This window comes from Enhydra lutris, unplaced genomic scaffold (genome assembly GCF_002288905.1).
Source record: "Enhydra lutris kenyoni isolate GAN:26980312 unplaced genomic scaffold, ASM228890v2 scaffoldscaffold11, whole genome shotgun sequence".
In the NCBI taxonomy this organism is placed as follows: domain Eukaryota; kingdom Metazoa; phylum Chordata; class Mammalia; order Carnivora; family Mustelidae; genus Enhydra; species Enhydra lutris.
The window spans coordinates 23,828,846-23,846,013 of NW_019154095.1; the positions used below are offsets into that span (position 1 = coordinate 23,828,846).

At 42.6% G+C, this 17,168-nt stretch overlaps 1 protein-coding gene across 1 annotated transcript in view; it reads right to left on the bottom strand.

Annotated features, from left to right (window-relative positions):
- LOC111144468 (myotubularin related protein 7) overlaps window positions 1–17,168 on the bottom strand; it is a 175,200-nt gene that overhangs the window by 7,452 nt on the left and 150,580 nt on the right. Inside the window, 4 exon segments of the mRNA XM_022498776.1 lie at window positions 562–762; window positions 2,074–2,123; window positions 3,937–4,062; window positions 5,443–5,552. Coding sequence (XP_022354484.1) covers window positions 562–762; window positions 2,074–2,123; window positions 3,937–4,062; window positions 5,443–5,552 — 487 coding nt within the window.

The following is a 17,168-nucleotide window of genomic DNA, read 5'->3' on the forward strand; positions in this document are numbered from 1 at the left end:
CTTTCCCGGTTAGATTTGCATTCTTATTAGAAGAGTATATCCACTGAAGATGTCTAACTTTTTCCTTTTTTTTTTTTTTTAATTATTTATTTATTTATTTGACAGAGAAAGAGATCACAAGTAGGCAGAGAGGCAGGCAGAGAGAGAGGGGGAAGCAGGCTCCCTGCTGAGCAGAGAGCCTGATGCGGGGGCTCGATCCCAGGACCCTGGGATCATGACCTGAGCTGAAGGCAGAGGCTTTAACCCACCGAGCCACCCAGGCACCCCTAACTTTTTCCTCTTAAGTACAAATACCGCTTTCTCTGACTCCAGGAAGCTTCCTTTCGATATGAGTGCCTCAAGTGTGCCACCCTATCTATGGATGTCACTGGGGTAAATGAGCTTGTTATATTGTCAATCTCTAACATTAAACCATTTATGAAGTGATGTCAGAAAAAAGAAAATAACTTTAATCTGTCAGTATAGATATGTGGCTAAAATAGTCTCCAGAATTTTAAAATGCCATCTGAAATTCTCAATCACAAAATCCTTAGATAAAAATTAAAACAGCAAAACACTTACTTGAGTTCTTGTCGCTCCTTTTGACTATTACATAAGAAGTTTCCAAACTGGCAGGAATAAATGTGATGTTGAATGTGAATCAAAAATCTTTCATTGAACTCAAAGGCACAGGGAAATTGTTCCATTAACTGCCAGACACACTCAATGAACTGATCAATAACTGGAGAGATTTCTTTTGGGTCACCATCTAGGTTGCCATATCTATACAAAATATGAGAGATTTTATAGCAGGTTGGGGGTTTTTATTTATAAAGCTACAAATGCAAACATGATCACAAAAAAAACCCTAGTTTCTAGATAAACCTTATAAACCTGAGGTGCAGAAGTAGGAAAAATTAATTTCTTAAATTCCATTTTCAAGAGAAACTTCATACTGAAGGTCTGGCTACAGAAAGGATGTATGGTTAGAAAAGAATTAGTAAAAGATAAAATTCAAGGGAGCTTTCCATGGCAAAAGATCTTTTTTTTTTTTCTTTTAATGAGCGCTTTTTTTTTTCTTTTAATGAGCCTTCTTTAATTCAAGCTTCAAAAGTACATCAGGACTTTTGAAGTAAATCTAACACTTTATTTAATTAGCAATTTATGGGAGTGTAGTTTTTTTGTTTTTGTTTTTTTTTGTTTGTTTGTTTGTTTGCTTGCTTTTGCACTGCTTTGTTGGAAGGGAAGAGGAAGAAAGACACCTTGAAAAAAAAATTGTGGTTTCCCAAGTTTCTCAGATATTTCTAGAGCAATGTTAAAGCCTGTCACATAATTTATTTCCCATGTGACAATTCCATATTTCCAGACTCCCATATACCTTTATATCTCCCATCTTTGTTTTTCAAGAGTACATCAGAATCTTCTCCCTCACATTAGTACTGATTTTTTTAAGTGGCTTCCACACCCAGCATGAAGCCCAAACAGGACTTGAATTCAACTCTGAGATCAGGACCCAAGTCAAGATCACAAATCGGGTGCTCAACGGACTAAGCAACCCAGGCAGGTGCCCCCTGTACTGATTTTTAAATGAAGGCTGCCTAGTCCTTTACACTATTAAGTGAATTTTAGAATCCAAAAGGGGGACTGGGGTGCCATTAAATTCAAAATAACAGTATAGAACCTTATCTGCTCAGCAAGAGATAACCAACTTTAGGAATAGAAATGACCAGAGATCAGTTTAGGAGTTTTTCTAAGAGTGAAAACACTAGAAACTGGAAACTTCTCAAAAATTTAAGTTCCACTCAACTTGGTAACTTTAAAAAGGGCTTCCTCATAAAACAATTACATAGCTAGTCTTTGTCCATTTCCACATTCTTTCTGTCCATATATCCTCTATCTCAGAGATGCTAACTGCCACAAGGTAATAGAACTTCATTTATTTGTGATACAATGTATACAACAAAACTTTTAACTTTTCGAATAAGATACACAAAGAAAAGCCTGTTTCCCCCCACTCAGTTGAAAACTTCAGAAACAGATTTTTTTTTTTATTTTACACATTCAAACCAACAGATTTTTAAATATTTTTTTTACCTGTGATTAAACTTATGACCAAAGGAAATCCAGTCCTTTTCAATTAATACCTACACAAAAAAGAGTATAAATATCATGGAGAGAAGCAAACAAGGAAAAATAAGAGACCCCCAACCAACAGTGCTGAAGGATTCAAAGGATCTTGGGGAAGTCACTATCCTTAGTGTAGATGAATGCACATCATTGTCCACCAAGACAGACGTGCAGAACGGCGAAGCTGAAGGTCATCCACGGGGAAAACATGGGAATGGATATATGAAAAGGTTATAGCAGCACCCACTGAGTGCTTTCTGGGAAACACTGTTCATATTGCTTCATATATAATCTCATTTTACTGTGGGACAAGTAGGCTCACTCATTTTTCAGAAGGAGAAACTGACAGGCTTAATTCTCTTAAGATCACACTACTAAGAAGTGGTGGATGCTACCTCATAACCTAGCTCTTTCTACACTAAAGCCCATCTCTTAACCAACAGGTCTCAGTATACTATCAAATACCAACCTCCTTACAAGAACAATTAGGAATATTTTCCTATGATCTTTGTGACACATTAGGAAAATTCCAAAATGACAGGTGTTAGGGACATAATAGAGGAGTTTCAGCCCTGCTTTAAAGTTGGGGTAACACGAGTTTATAATCTCAAATTATCTGGATGTTAAAAAAAAAAAATCAAATAGTACAGACCAATCCCATGCTCTCCAATGGCCAGGGATCTCCCTTTAAAAATACGGAGTGGTTGAAGTTCGCCCTTAACAACATATAAATTTAATGGGGCAGAATCAGAGAGTCCATGGTGGTAGAGGACGGTGTGAAGAGGTGTGTGAGCCAGGAACCCTCCATTCTCCCAAGTGGGCATGAAGGAATCCAGCCTTCCTAACCTCAGTCCAGGGGAGGGGTCTGAAGCCGGAGTCACACTCAGATGTCTCAGGGCCATCACAGGGAATTGGAAGTTCTGACACTTTCAAAAAAAAAAAAAAAAAAAAAGGAACTAAAAGCCCATAAAGGAAACCTCTGCCACTTCTCTTGTCCCCAGAGTGTCCACTGATCTCAGTCGATGAAGGAGATCTAGCAGCAGAGACCCCCCCCCCCCCCCCCGGTCAGGCTTCTCTAGCAGCATCTGTCCCTAGCATGGGTTCAGGATCCACTGAAGCACTTTCTACCACATCGTGGTGCCAGAGGCGAGAACCAGGTAGTCTCCCAGACCCTAGGAAGCCCCTGCGGTCAAGCTGCGAACAGGGCTCCAGCTCAGCCAGAACTTCACACCCCGGGAGCTACACAAATAACCTGCGGGTGGAAGGAACACGTCGCACTGTGATGCACACCTAAAAGGTGAAAGTCTAGGAAAGGACGCACTCATAGTTTCAACAGAGAGCACAGAAACAGTGAAGTTCTCAATACTCTGAGCCAGAGTTGTGAAGGACGACCCCAAAAAATCAAAGCGGTAAGTAAAAAGTTTTCCTCTCAAGGACTTTTCATGCATCATTCAGAAAATTTTTTCTCCAAATATTTTTTTCTGAAAAATGTTTTCTACCACATGTTCACCTGTTACCTCAACTTGGAATATTTATGAGCAAATAATTTACAAAATTCACTATTTTACAGACTACTGAACATAGTCTATATTGACCCCCAAATTCACATTTAATAGCACCAATTTGAATAGGTTCCAATATCCCAGAAATTCACTTCTTTACTCCAAGACCATTTTCTACATTTTCCCTTTTAATCTTGCTGATCTACCAAGAGAAGAGTAACAGTGAGAGGGGAAAAAAGTTGCCAACAGTTGTCAAAACAGTTGTCGAAAGAGAGGTGCGTTCTGTTCACGGTCCTGCGTGGGAGAGAAGCCCAGCAGCCACACTCACCATAAAGCCCTTCAGAGTCCGGTAATGCGGATCCAGCAGGAGGCTGGCCACTGAGCACACTTGGGCAGTCCTGTCCCAGCCATCGGAACAGTGAACAAGCACGCTGGCCCCTTCCTCTGAAACTGCCTAAAAAACACAGGGTCCGCAGAGAGTCAGAAAGAATGGCCACAAAAAGGAAAAACATCTCATCAGAACAAGGTTTGGGTTTATACCTATGGAAAGAAAAAGGGGAGGGGAAAAAAAAACATAACCAAAAGCAGCTAATTTAGTGTTTGTGTCCCATCCATTTAGGATAGAGCCAAGGAGTGGTTTGGTGCTGGCAACCAGAACTTTTCCTTCCCGTTACACCCAGGAGCCACCCCCAGACCACCACAAGTACACGTGTGTGCTACAGTGGACACACGCTTCCTGAGCAAACCTCTCCAGACCCACCTTCAGCCCTCGCCTCTGGGTTCCACCTTAAACCTTTCCAATATGGAAATTCTGCAGTTGCTACTGGTCTCAATCATTTCCAAAATGAGAAAGACACAAAAATTATATGTAGTAACACCATGAAATTAGAGATCAAAGGATAGGAGTCCAGTAGTGAAACCAGGGAATGAGGGAAGAAAGAGAAAACAAAGTAAAAATTACAGCAGCGAATCTCAAAGAAGATTTCTATCTGCTACTACAAATGCACATACAATTTTTAGCTGAGTGTCCTCTGACAGGAAACATAAACTGGGAAACATGGTAGAGAGTGCGACATAGCACTTTCACTACCAGAAATACTATTTTTTCTTTATTTTTTTCTATTTATTCATTTTCTGTGTCCCATACCAGAATGCAAGCTCTGTAAGAGAAGAAAATCTGGTTTATTTGGCATCATGTGCTCAGCACCTATAAAAGTGCCCGGCACTAAATAAACACTTGGTGAATAAATGAATTCTCTAATAAAGGGGAGCATACCACATCTTCAGGAAAGACATGGTTGTCTTTAGGTATAAATCTGAGAGGGACTTATAAAAACAAACAGAACCAACAACAACAACAAAAAAAATTGAGAAACAAAATAGACAATGCATCCAAAACCTGCTTACATGAAAGCTGCAGAAGGGAACCTACCTACCAGGTTTCGAAACAGAACTTTTTACACCATGTGGCAAAGAAGTTGCAGTTGACTAAGATGGAAGACTGGCATTGGTCACTGAAGTGTCACACATTTGGATATATGTACTCTCCTATAGACAATTCTTTCCTCCACTTAGGACCAAGTCTACCCGAAGAGAATACTCTGAAAATGCCTTACCATGTACTGCTGTGCCGGCATACTATCAACAGAGCACTGTCCTCTCTTTGGCAGAAATCACATGTTTACGAGGCCAAACATCATGGTCTGCAAAGCCAGCTCCCCACTCGGCGAGCCACAGCTGACTATGTGCGTGGAAGCCTCAGCAGATGGGGAGGGTAAACAGGATGTCCATTCCGAAGTCAGAGCTCCCTGGCTGCTCGGCCCTTACTACTTACCTTTGCAATGAAGATCCCTGCATCCATGATGGCCTTAATGTGCCTTAACCAGCCCGAGTTCTCCAGTCCCCACAGAAAGTCACTCATGGATGGAGATTTCAGTTCACACACTGCAAGGTAAATCATGTGATGAAAGCAAAATAAAGACCATCTTACTTTATATATGCTCATATTTGCAGGTAATTTGTTAATGATTCCTTCATCACTGTATTTTCTGGAAGAAATTAAGTCGGGATAAGTGTCCATACTTGTAAAATTGGTTCTACTGAACCACTTCAAGTAAGGCTCTTCTACTCTGTCTGGTCCTAGGGGATGCTGCATCTGTTCAGAAGTATTCTATTTGTAAAGTTTAAACCCCAATATTAATGAAAATCATGGGCCACAGTCAAGGTCCAGAAGAGAAGACCTGTTTATCCTTCAGCAAAGATATTGGCAGTGGCCCACGCAAGAGCGGGCTACAGAGGAAAGGGATCGAACCCCAGCACCTGCCCAGTTAGATCTCCACAGCACCCAACCCTTTCTGTTTAGGACCACTGTGAAAACAAAACGACGATCCTAACCAGGAGCAACATCCATAATTTTGTGGAATCCCACAGAAAACCTTGCTGAGGATGTTGAAACCCTTGTTCTAGTCTCATACGTGTTTGGGATCCAAAAGCATCTTTTCTTTCTGTGCAGGATTTCCTAGTTGAGAAATTACCATGTTTTGGGCTGGAGTCATGACACCTGGCGGAAACAAACCGAAAACGGCTCAGGAACATTCCTTTTCAAGGCCAAATATTTCACAGGATGGATATGCCCATTTTTTACCCATTCATCCGCTGGTGGGTGTTTGGGTTATTTCCACTTCTGAGCTCTGATGAACAATGCGGCTATGAACATTCCTGTGCAAGTTTTCTGTAGAAGTAGGTTTCATTTCTTGTGGGGACGTCCTTAGGAGTGGACTCACGAGGTCACACGTTTAACCACTGGGGAGGCTGCCCAAGGTGCTGTCTTCCTCAGCTGCTACACCGGGCTACATCCCAGGAGCACCTCAAGGCTTCTGGTGTCCCCACATCCGCGCCAACACTTATCACTCGGCTCTCTGACTCCCGCCTCCCTAGTGGTTGCACAGTGCTGTCTCACTGTGGCCTCGATTACGCGGCGGCTTGTTTCTTGTCTTGCTTACCAGGTGAGTGATTCATTTAAGGAAATGTTTCCTGTATTGAAGATAGCATTTCTAGATGTTCTTATCAGAGGGTGTTTCATATTCAGTCTGACATCTTGGGGAATTGGGAAGGCCTCATGTTTCACTTAGATTTTAGTTTTATGTGAACCAACTTGTACATCTTAGCAATAATCACCATGTGTGCAGGGGCAACAACACGTGGTCCTATTCAAGGCCATGGGCTTCAGAGTCGGATCTTCTAGCATCTGGATTCCAGCTCTATGCTCTCAACGATGCAACCTGGGCTAGTTACCAAGCCTTGATTTCCTCAAGTGTGCCGCGGGGATAAAACGCCTTCCTCAAAGTGTTAACTGAAGAGTGAAATAAGATAATACATATACCCCATGCTGGGAGATAGAAGATTCAGAAATGGTTGCCACCAAATATGCTTCACCATCTGTTTGTCCAGTGCGGTGTCCTGACAGTTAGGAGGTACAGACTCCTTCACACCCCACCTCAGAGCGGAGGCTTAGAAAGGTCAGAACACAAAGTGATCAATGGCAGGAGAGCCCAAGTCCTCTAACCAAGAAGCCGAGTGTCTGCCACCACACCAGGGCTACCCTCGTGGGTTTAACTAGAAATAGTACCTCTACTAGTAATAATAATAGCAAAACTTAAATAGTACTTACCAGGTGCCAGATAGTCCTCCAGGTGCTTTTTTTTTTTTAAATGTATTTTATTTATTTGACAGAGAGAGCACAGGCAGGGGGAGCAGCAGGCTGAGGGAGAGGGAGAAGCAGCCTTCCTGCTGAGCAGGGAACCAAATGTGGGGCTCGATCCCAGGACCCTGTCATCATGACCTGAGCCAAAGGCAGACGCTTAACCGATTGAGCCACCCAGGCGCCCCTCCAGGTGCTTTCTATACAATAGTTTTCTAATCGTCCTAGAAATCATATGAAGAAGGTACTATTATTATCCTTATTTATAAAAGTGGAAACCAATGCAAAGAGAGGTTAAGTAACTTGTCCAAGGTCACTAGCTGATAAGCAGCGAGGCTCGGATTCAGTCTGGCTCCAAAGTACATGCTCTTAAGCAATGTCTATCGATCTCAGTTATATTACTTTTTGTAATTCAAACACGAACCACTCTAAATGCTCCTTGTCTCCCACCTACTATCAACTTAAAGTTTACACACTTTGTCCCTCAGAACCGTTCTGTGCAGTGCGGCAGCCGCTAGTCCCATGTCGCTGTTGAATATCTGAAATGGAGCGAGTCTGAACTGAGATGCGCTGTGAGCGCAGAGTAGATCCCAAACGTGCAAGACTCAGTATGAAAAAAAGAAGAAAAAGTATCTCACTGGGGCGCCTGGGTGGCTCAGTCAGTTAAGCCTCTGCCTTTGGCTCACGTCATGATCTCAGGGTCCTGGGATCAAGCCCTGCATCGGGAGGGAGATTGCTTCCCCCTCTCTCTCTGCCTGCCTCTCTGCCTTCTTGTGAACTCTGTCAGATAAATAAATAATTAATAAATAATCTTAAAAAGAAAAAAAAGGATCTCACTAGTAGCTTTTGTAATGACTACATGTTAAAATGATACTATTTGGGATATATCAAGTTAAATACAAATGTATTATGAAAATTTGCCCATTTCCTTTAACTTTCTGATGCGGCCACTAGAAAATGTGAAATTTCAAATGTTGTCCACACGAGTGACTTCCATTGTACTTCTCTGGGACAGCAGCGATGTTGGGGGAAGATTAACCTGATTAGCAGTCTTCAAACGTTTCTGCACATGTACCCCCACAATAATGTTTTAAATTAGGTACTCTCTCATGCACCCTGGAATAATACATTGTAATGACTGAGGATGTGATAAAAGGTGTATCTGTCTTTTGCAAAGTTGGCAAAAAGGGCATTTAGGAGGGGGGAATGGCAAAGGAGGGATGGCTTCCAGCCCGGGGCCAAGGAGCCTCCCAAGGCACAGCAGGCAGCTTTAGGAAGGAGAGTGCAACGAAGTTGATGCCGTGCAGCCAGCTAGTCAGGGTGCACCTCCTAAGTTCTCCTGCGAGCTCAGGCGTGTGTACTGTTTGGAATCTGATGGAAAGGCAGACAAACCGACAGCCTCTAGTTAAAACTGGGCAAGGTCTGCCTTCCCTCCCCAGTGACACTGCCCGGCAGTACCACTTGGTTCCTGCAGGGGGCAGGCTCGCCTCTGCCTGTGCACCCAGCCCAGAGGGAAGGCCTGAAATTCCAGCACCCGAAGGGCCCTCTCACCACTCCCTGGGCGCCTCCTCTTTGGTCTTTCTGTTTAACCCCAGGCCATGACCCAAAGTGTTCAACTTAATCCTAAAATACACACATGCCAACACGTAGAGTCTCAGGACTCCACTGATTTCCTTTGAATCTTTCACAGATAACATTACCTTGCAAACAGTTTTTTTTTTTTCTTTTCACTAAATAGGCCAAACTTTCCGGTTGTTATTATAGGACTTAGGGCTAGTTGGCATTCCCGTTTATTTCAGAAGGTCCAGGGAGCCTGAGGGATATCCTGGCATCCAAACCCTGAAGCTCAGCCCAAGAACAAATGATCCTTTTCACCTTCTCTTCCCACAAGGCATGGAAATGACAGCAAGTTTAAAAATAAGACACCAGGCTTTCCAGCTAACCTGGAGATGGTCTGGGCCAAAAGCAGGAGAGGAACAGAGAGCTCACAGAAACAGGGCCCTAAAAGGTACTGCCAGAGAGAATGTTCCAGTGTTTCCCTCTTCACTTAGCTCACTCAGCAAGGAGACAAGCTGCTGTATCTCTTGCCAGACGAGCTTCCTTCTTCCCACACTGAGAATGGCTCCTTGTCGAACATTTCTGTTTTCAGGAACAATAAAGCTGTGTACTTTAAGTGAACTAACCTCACCAGGTTTTCGGGCAAGGTAACCACTTTAAGGGTGTTCTCCCACCAAATGCTGAGTGGCCGGGTGAGAGCAGACAGCTCTACAGATGATTAATACACACGGACAGATGGGGGAACACTTGAGACTCAAACAATCAGTGCCTGCACTTTTAAATATAAAACTGGTGGGTTTGTTTGGATAAACTCAGGATAAGGCAGAAATACTGATTTGTTCACTCTTGTTGCCAAACCCAAACCAATATTTACAAACCATTTTGCTGAACGAAGTTCATTTCAGCTGACATCAGAGGCATATGCCACAGAGAATCGGACTTACTTAGTGGGAGTTTAATGCCCAGGTCTAACAATATTTGTTTTACGTAAAAGAGCAACCATATTCCATAAACATATATGGATAACACTAAAAAAAAGAAAAGATAATTATAGGACATAAGGAAATAAGAGGAAATAAGAAATTTACTTGGAAGAAAATAAGCCTTGCATGATCTTCTTTAAGAAAGTTACTAGCACCAATCTCATTTCCTCATGTACAGTTGCTGGGTGGGATCCGGGAGGATGCAAAGACGGTCTCCATCTGAACCGCAGGAGATCATTCTTTCTTGTCTCCTAAAACCTGAAGTTGAAGAGTTCATGGCCCTCCCTTAATAACCAGCTTGCCAGCCACCTGAGTTCTGTTAATGTGTTCATTTGCCCCTTTCCCATTTTGGAGTCCAAACACCAAGCCCAATGAAGTGCTCTTCAAAGAACTGGTAAAGGATAATAATCTCCCTTCACCGAACATCCTAGCAGGTGAACCCATTCAAAGAGGATTTTACGACGGACTCTTGACATGGAAATGTTTGGTTAAGCCCCTTTTATGGTTTGCCTTCTACTCAGAGCCCACCATGGTGACACAGAATAAACTTCTGAGCTCTGCACAGACTGTATTCAATTTATTAATGTTAGTGGTATGCTCGTCCCTCCCCAGGCCAAGCTCCGTGGGCCCTCTTTATAGAGAACTCTGTATAACGGAGAGCTTTGCATTTTAGCGTCTCCACAGGATACCAACAAGATTCGTGATTATTCTTTTAAAACGCCTCCAGCCTAGGGCATGCGTGCCGCTTTCTGGAACTGCTATACAACCATGCCACGAAACCCAACTTTGTACAGCCTTGTTTTCTTTTAAGGAATTTGGTGATCATGTAAATTGGAAAGGTGCAATCAAACCTAAATTCTTTATACCTGTGTTAGCGCTGTGTTAGCGCCGTGTTAGCGCTGTGTTAGCGCCGTGTTAGCGCTGCTAGCATTCATAGCACTGAGAAGAGTATACACAAGTACTCCTGTGCATGCGTGTGTGTGTCCAATGCTAATAAACATGAAAGCCTGTACACACGTACATTCCAGTAATACTAATTACCATTGTCCTAAAGGAAATCTAGCAGCAGGTTCACAAAAGAATGCCCTCAGCATTTATGAGCTTTGCATGTGAATTTGTGTCTAAAAACACCACTTGTGGCAAATAAAAAGTATATATGTGCCCATTTATATTACATCTACTGTCTATAAGGCTTGGGGCTTAGTTTTCTCTCAATGAACTGACACAACCTCCCATCTACAGTAGGTCTGATTTTCTCAACTTACAGAAGAGGAACAGGTTCAGATGCTAGCAGCCCAGTAAGGACACTTGATCGGAATCTAACTCCCTTGACTCCAATTTCCATATATTTTTCCACTACAAAGAGAGAATAATTAAGTCACTATGCCAACTGAGCCAGGATGAACAGGAAGTTAACTGAAGGTAAGGCTTAAAGTCTAAATAGGAAACTTAAGTGAAAATAGAGAAGGCTAGACTGGGAGAAAATGCTGAGAGGCTAGGAAATCCGGGTGGATAGAAAGTATTAGCAGCAGGCCCTGGAGAGAAAGCTCAGGAATCATGCAAGATGAAGATGGTGGCAGCAAGTGGGGGGCTCAACACACCTGCTGCGAAAGCTGCCAGGACCAACGTTCTCACCAAATCTCAAACCTTACCGTCGCTGGCAAGCAAATACTGAATTGCCAGATCCCAACTACAGCCTTATGGAAAAACAGCTCGCCTTATCACTAAAATTAGTCATGTCTATCTTTAGTTGCATGGGAGGCACTGTCTTCTGCAAGCATTCCTTTTGCAAATGCCCTAGTTACCCAAAAACTAGCCATCATGATTAAAAAAACAAATTCTGAGGGTGAAATTAATCTTTGAATTGTCTCAGTGAACATCAAGGGACAGCATAATTAGGATGAAAATAGCCACAGTTCTCTCATTAAATCACTTTGTTGTCCTCTCTTTTTTTATTTTATTTTATTTATTTATTTGAGAGAGAGAGAGATCACAAGTAGGCAGAGAGGCAGGCAGAGAGAGGGGGAAGCAGGCTCCCTGCTGAGCAGAGAGCCTGATGTGGGACTCGATCCCAGGACCCTGACATCATGACCTGAGCTGAAGGCAGAGGCTTTAACCCACTGAGCCACCCAGGCGCCCTATTGTCCTCTCTTTGATGATGTCACCCAGAGATGAAGTCTTTGGCTTTGACGCCCAGTTACAACATTTGACCGGCTGCCATACCCTGGGATAGACCTCAGTAACAACCAAGCATCATCTTTTCCACTGCCCACGATTTTTGCCCTCCATCAAAATCAATACTTCATTTTGTATTAATGAATGAATTTTTCTACCCAATGCCCAGCACGTAGAAAACCCTCAGTAACTATCTGATGTACAGAGGAATGTCTGGGAGAACTTCAGGAGCCCCGACTTAACGTCGTACTTACTCTAAGCAGGGATTATGCCTGCTACTCGACATACATTCTCTACCATACAGGGTATTAGTTACTCCCAATTTGCAGATTGGAAAGGTGTTAAAGTTTACCAAGTTATCATCCATAGTTACACAGTCAGTAAATTATTGAACTGGAGTCCAGCCTACAGCCCATATGCCCCCAAGGGGCAATGCTCTTTCCTCTGTGCCTTAATGCTTAGGATATGCTTGTCCAGATTAGCTGATACCACCCAGCTCTCATTGGCCACATTCTACATCCTCTTACAACACCACAGAGAGCAAGGTACATGCTCTTGATCCATTTCTTTCCTCCAAGTGACCATGAATTGATAACAAGTAAAGCCTGACAGGACAGGTCTGTTGGTCACATGGAAGGCTCTCTGAAAAACCTTGGATTGAAGCTATCTAGTTCCATTTTAATGGCAAATTGGGTTATCTGTGTGGAAAACCATGCTTTGTTGCTTAATTTTGAAGGATAATAACCAGATTTTCAGCCAAGTCTTGCTGGCTGTCTCATCTAATGGGTTAGTAACTGAGGAAATTAATAGTGGTAAAAAGTCCAAACATAGAGAACAGAAAAAAAAAAGATGAGCTTTATAACCTTTTATTAGCTCATATCTGGTAGAACTCCATCAACTTGTAGGCGATGTAATAGGAAATACTTCAAAATGAAAAACTTAAATCCGAATATCTGTAGAGAGTTGAAGTGCTCCATTTCTTCTAGGCTGAATTAGCCATCACTTCAGAAAGACATGAGGTGGGGTGCCTGGGTGGCTCAGTGGGTTAAGCCTCTGCCTTCCGCTCAGGTCATGATCTCAGGGTCCTGGGATCGAGCCCCACATCGGGCTCTCTGCTCAGCGGTGAGCCTGCTTCCTCCTCTCTGCCTGCCTCTCTGCCTACTTGTGATCTCTGTCAAGTAAATAAATAAAATCTTAAAAAAGAAAAAAAAAGAAAGACATGAGGTGAGCAAGAAAATCTCCAACAGGATCGCCTGGGTGGCTCAGTGGGTTAAAGCCTCTGTTTTCGGCTCAGGTCATGATCTCAGGGTCCTGGGATCGAGCCCCGCATCGGGCTCGCGGCTCAGCAGGGAGCCTGCTTCCTCCTCTCTCTCTGCCTGCCTCTCTGCCTACTTGTGATCTCTGTCTGTCAAATAAATAAATAAAATCTTAAAAAAAAAAAAAGTCTCCAACAAAGGGGACATTTTAACTGATAACCACAGCCTTAACTCTGAGCAGAAAGAAGTGTTTCATGGAACCCTCAGAGCTGGGCGTGTTAGGGACTGTTCCTTTCTAGACCTTGGTGAGCCCAAAGCAACTTGGGAGGGAGACCAGAGCAGTTAAGTAGGAGACCATAATACCCGCCACCTCCCATGACATCTTCAAAATTCTCTTCTTTCAACCGTCCTTTCTACACCTGATGAAGGCTCTGAATAATTGTCCTTAGAACCTTCACACAGAAGTGCAGCTCAGATATGATCTCTGGGGCCACCTGATTTTGCCACAAAACGTTCTCCCATCAATGCCCACAGTTCCAGGGGATATGACAAGTGCGGTTACACTTTGGCGCCTGCTAAAAAGATTCTAGTCTTAAATTGCACCGAGTCTGGTCCCTTCCAAACAGCTCTTCACTGTAGTGTTGCCCAAATCGCAGAACAGACACGGGCCTTTCTTCCTGTGCTCTGGACCCATTCCCATATGACCTGCCATGGGGCTAAGGTTTGTATCTCTGTGAAACAATTTGCTGAGAAAACATCCACAAGGCCTGACAGGTGGTTTATTAAATTATTTTTGATGGGTTTTTGCTGAGTAGACATTGACCATAACATAAGGCAAGCACTTCCATGCCTCTGAAATTGTGCTATCTTACTGTGTGTCTCTTGAATAAAGAAATTGAGAAAAGTTACCTATAAAAAGTCTGGCTGACGGAATTAATCTATAGCCCACTAACCTACCCATTTACTCAGTACTTACTTCCAAGTGAAGTATTATCTCTCAAGAGAAATCATAATAGACCTTACACTGGAAAGAAAATACTTCATAGTTTGCAAGAAATTTTTTCAATAAATCGGTAAGTTAGAGATGGTATGTTGTTAACGTTCTTTTACAAATACAGGAAATGAGGTTTGTTTAAGTTTATTTGGAGATTATAAAGCAAGAACCCAAACCCAGATCTTTAGACTCTTAGGCCAGGACACTTTCTACCCAACCGGCTACCTAGAGAGACCATAAAGCCAAGTGGTTAAGAGTGTGGCATCTGGACCCATACTGATCAGGTGAAAATCTTCGTTCTGTCGTCTACTGCTGTGAGCTTGCGTGAGTTCCTTAGCCTCTGACCTCAATTTCCTCCTCTTTAAAATGAGGACATTCTGGAAACTGGTATGGAGTTTCCTCAAGAAGTTAAAAATAGAGCTACCCTACGACCCAGTAATTGCACTGCTGGGGATTTGCCCCAAAGATACAGATGTAGTGATCCAAAAGGGCACATGCACCCCAATGTCCATAGCAGCAATGTGCACAATAGCCAAATTGTGGAAGGAGCCGAGATGTCCTTCAACAGACGAATGGGTAAAGAAGATGTAGTCCATATATACAATGGAGTATTACTCGGCCATCAGAAGGGATAAATACCCACCATTTGCATCAACATGGATGGAACTGGAGAGAATTATACTGAGTGAAATAAATCAATCAGAGAAAGACAATTATCTTATGGTTTCACTCATGTGGAATATAAGAAATAGTGCAAAGGATAAAAGGGGAAGGGAGGGAAAACTGAATGGGAAGAAATCAGAGAGGGAGACAAACCATAAGAGACTGCACTCTGGGAAACAAACTGAGGGGAGGGGTGGGAAATGGGGTAACTGGGTGATGGGTATTAAGGAGGGCATATGATCTAATGAGCACTGTGTCTTATACAAAACTAATGAATCATTGAATACTACATCAAAAACAAATGAAGTACTATATGTTGGCTAATTGCATTAAAAAAAAGAGAATAGCTCTAACAAGACTGCCACGAGGACCACTGAATAAATATACCTGAGAAAATTAAAAGAGTGTCCAGTACATAGTAATCACACCGCAGATGCTAGAACACCATTACTATGTGGGTGGTTACCATGAGCCTAACACCATATCCACAAATCAGTGAAGAGTGCTCTAACATGATAGAAAGTACTAGGCTCAAATCCTGCTTTGTTATGAGATCCTGGGAAGTGCATGTTTTAAATTAAATTAAATTTTAAATTAAATATGTAATATAAAAATATTTTTAAATGTGGGACGTCTGGGTGGCTCAGTCGGTTAAGTGTCCAACTCTTGATGTCAGCTCAGATCTTGATCTCAGAGTCATGAATCCAAGCCCTGTGTTGGGCTCCAGTGTGGAGTCCACTTAAGGAAATGTATATATATATATAGGAAATAATTTGCTGAAAAAATATATATATATAAATAAAATATATTAGATTCTAGAACTGGAAACTTAGGCTTTGAAAAAATAACCTGCCATGTTGTGAATAACATGTAAAGAGAGGTCCACACGGAGAGAAGCATGGGCTTTCTTATTGACTGTTCCAATAAAAAAAGAAAATATAGGGCATCCTTTTCTTATTTGAGGGAAAAACATTATATGATCAAAAGGGAAAGCCTAGTAGAAAACAATCAATTGCAAAATTGCTACGTAACTAGAAGGCATCCTTACACTCTCACTGGGACGTATGAATACCACAACACAGTTTGCTTTAGGACTTATAAATCAAAGTTAAAATTAAGTGAGCTCTAGAAAAGGACCTGTATCGGATGTGAACTTGGTCCTAAATTTCAGTTTCTGGTGAAATGTCCTGCAGCTCTTGCTCACAGACAGAGCCAGAATGCAAACAACTTTTTCTCTTCTGTTATTCAAATTCTATTCTGGTAATATTAATTAGCGGTGGTTAAAAAAAAAAAAATCAAGGACAATAATAACCACGAATAAAAATGTACTAGCACTCTTCCTACCAAGCCACCAGCAGCACAAATCTTCCAATCCTTTGATGCCAAGGGCGGCTGTTGGAAGCAGGAAGAGCCCTAGAAGGGGGGGCTGTGATTGCATCACTTCATCAGCTGAGCCTCCACAAGTGGTTTATAATTTACTTGGTAGAAACAGATAGTCAAACATTGGTCAAGTTCCCTGAAAGGCATCCAGAAGGTTGTCCTTGCTTAGTGCGCTGACGGAGGGCTGGAAAGTGATGTCCAGTGACCGTGATCCCTCACGTAACAGGGATGGCGCTACGGGACTCGGTCACTTTGCTGTCCTTTCGAAGGAGACAGACCACAGATAGGAGGACAGGAGGAATGGTTCCTAATAAGAGACCAGATAAGCACTAGTTCCAAAACTAAAGTCAGAGCGATAGGTTATAAAAACTTCTAAGAGCTACTTTGTGCATTGAAGAAAATGTGTGTTGTCGGAAGTCCGCTTACGAAATCACTAAATGAAAAATAGGAAGCGTATCACCCCTCGATGTTTTTTGATGATTCTGGCAGGGATGCACACCTTTCACACTAATGTTAGACTACCCTTTTAATAACAGGCACAGCTAGTCCGGTTTTTTGACACCTTTAAAAGGCACAACTTACAGCAAGGACAGCCACACTGCCCATGATTATCTCCATAAGTTTAAGCTCAAACAATCAGGGCTCCTGGGTGGCTCAGTCTGTTAAGGGTCTGCCTTCAGCTCAGGTCATGATCTCAGGGTCCTGGGATCGAGCCCCATGTCCAGCTCCCCGCTCACCAGGGGGTATTTGTCCCTCTCCCTCTGCCCCTCCCCCTGCTCATGCTCTGTGTCTCTGTCTCTTTCTCTCAAATAAATAAAATCTTAAAAAAAAAAAAAGGCTCAAAAATCATGC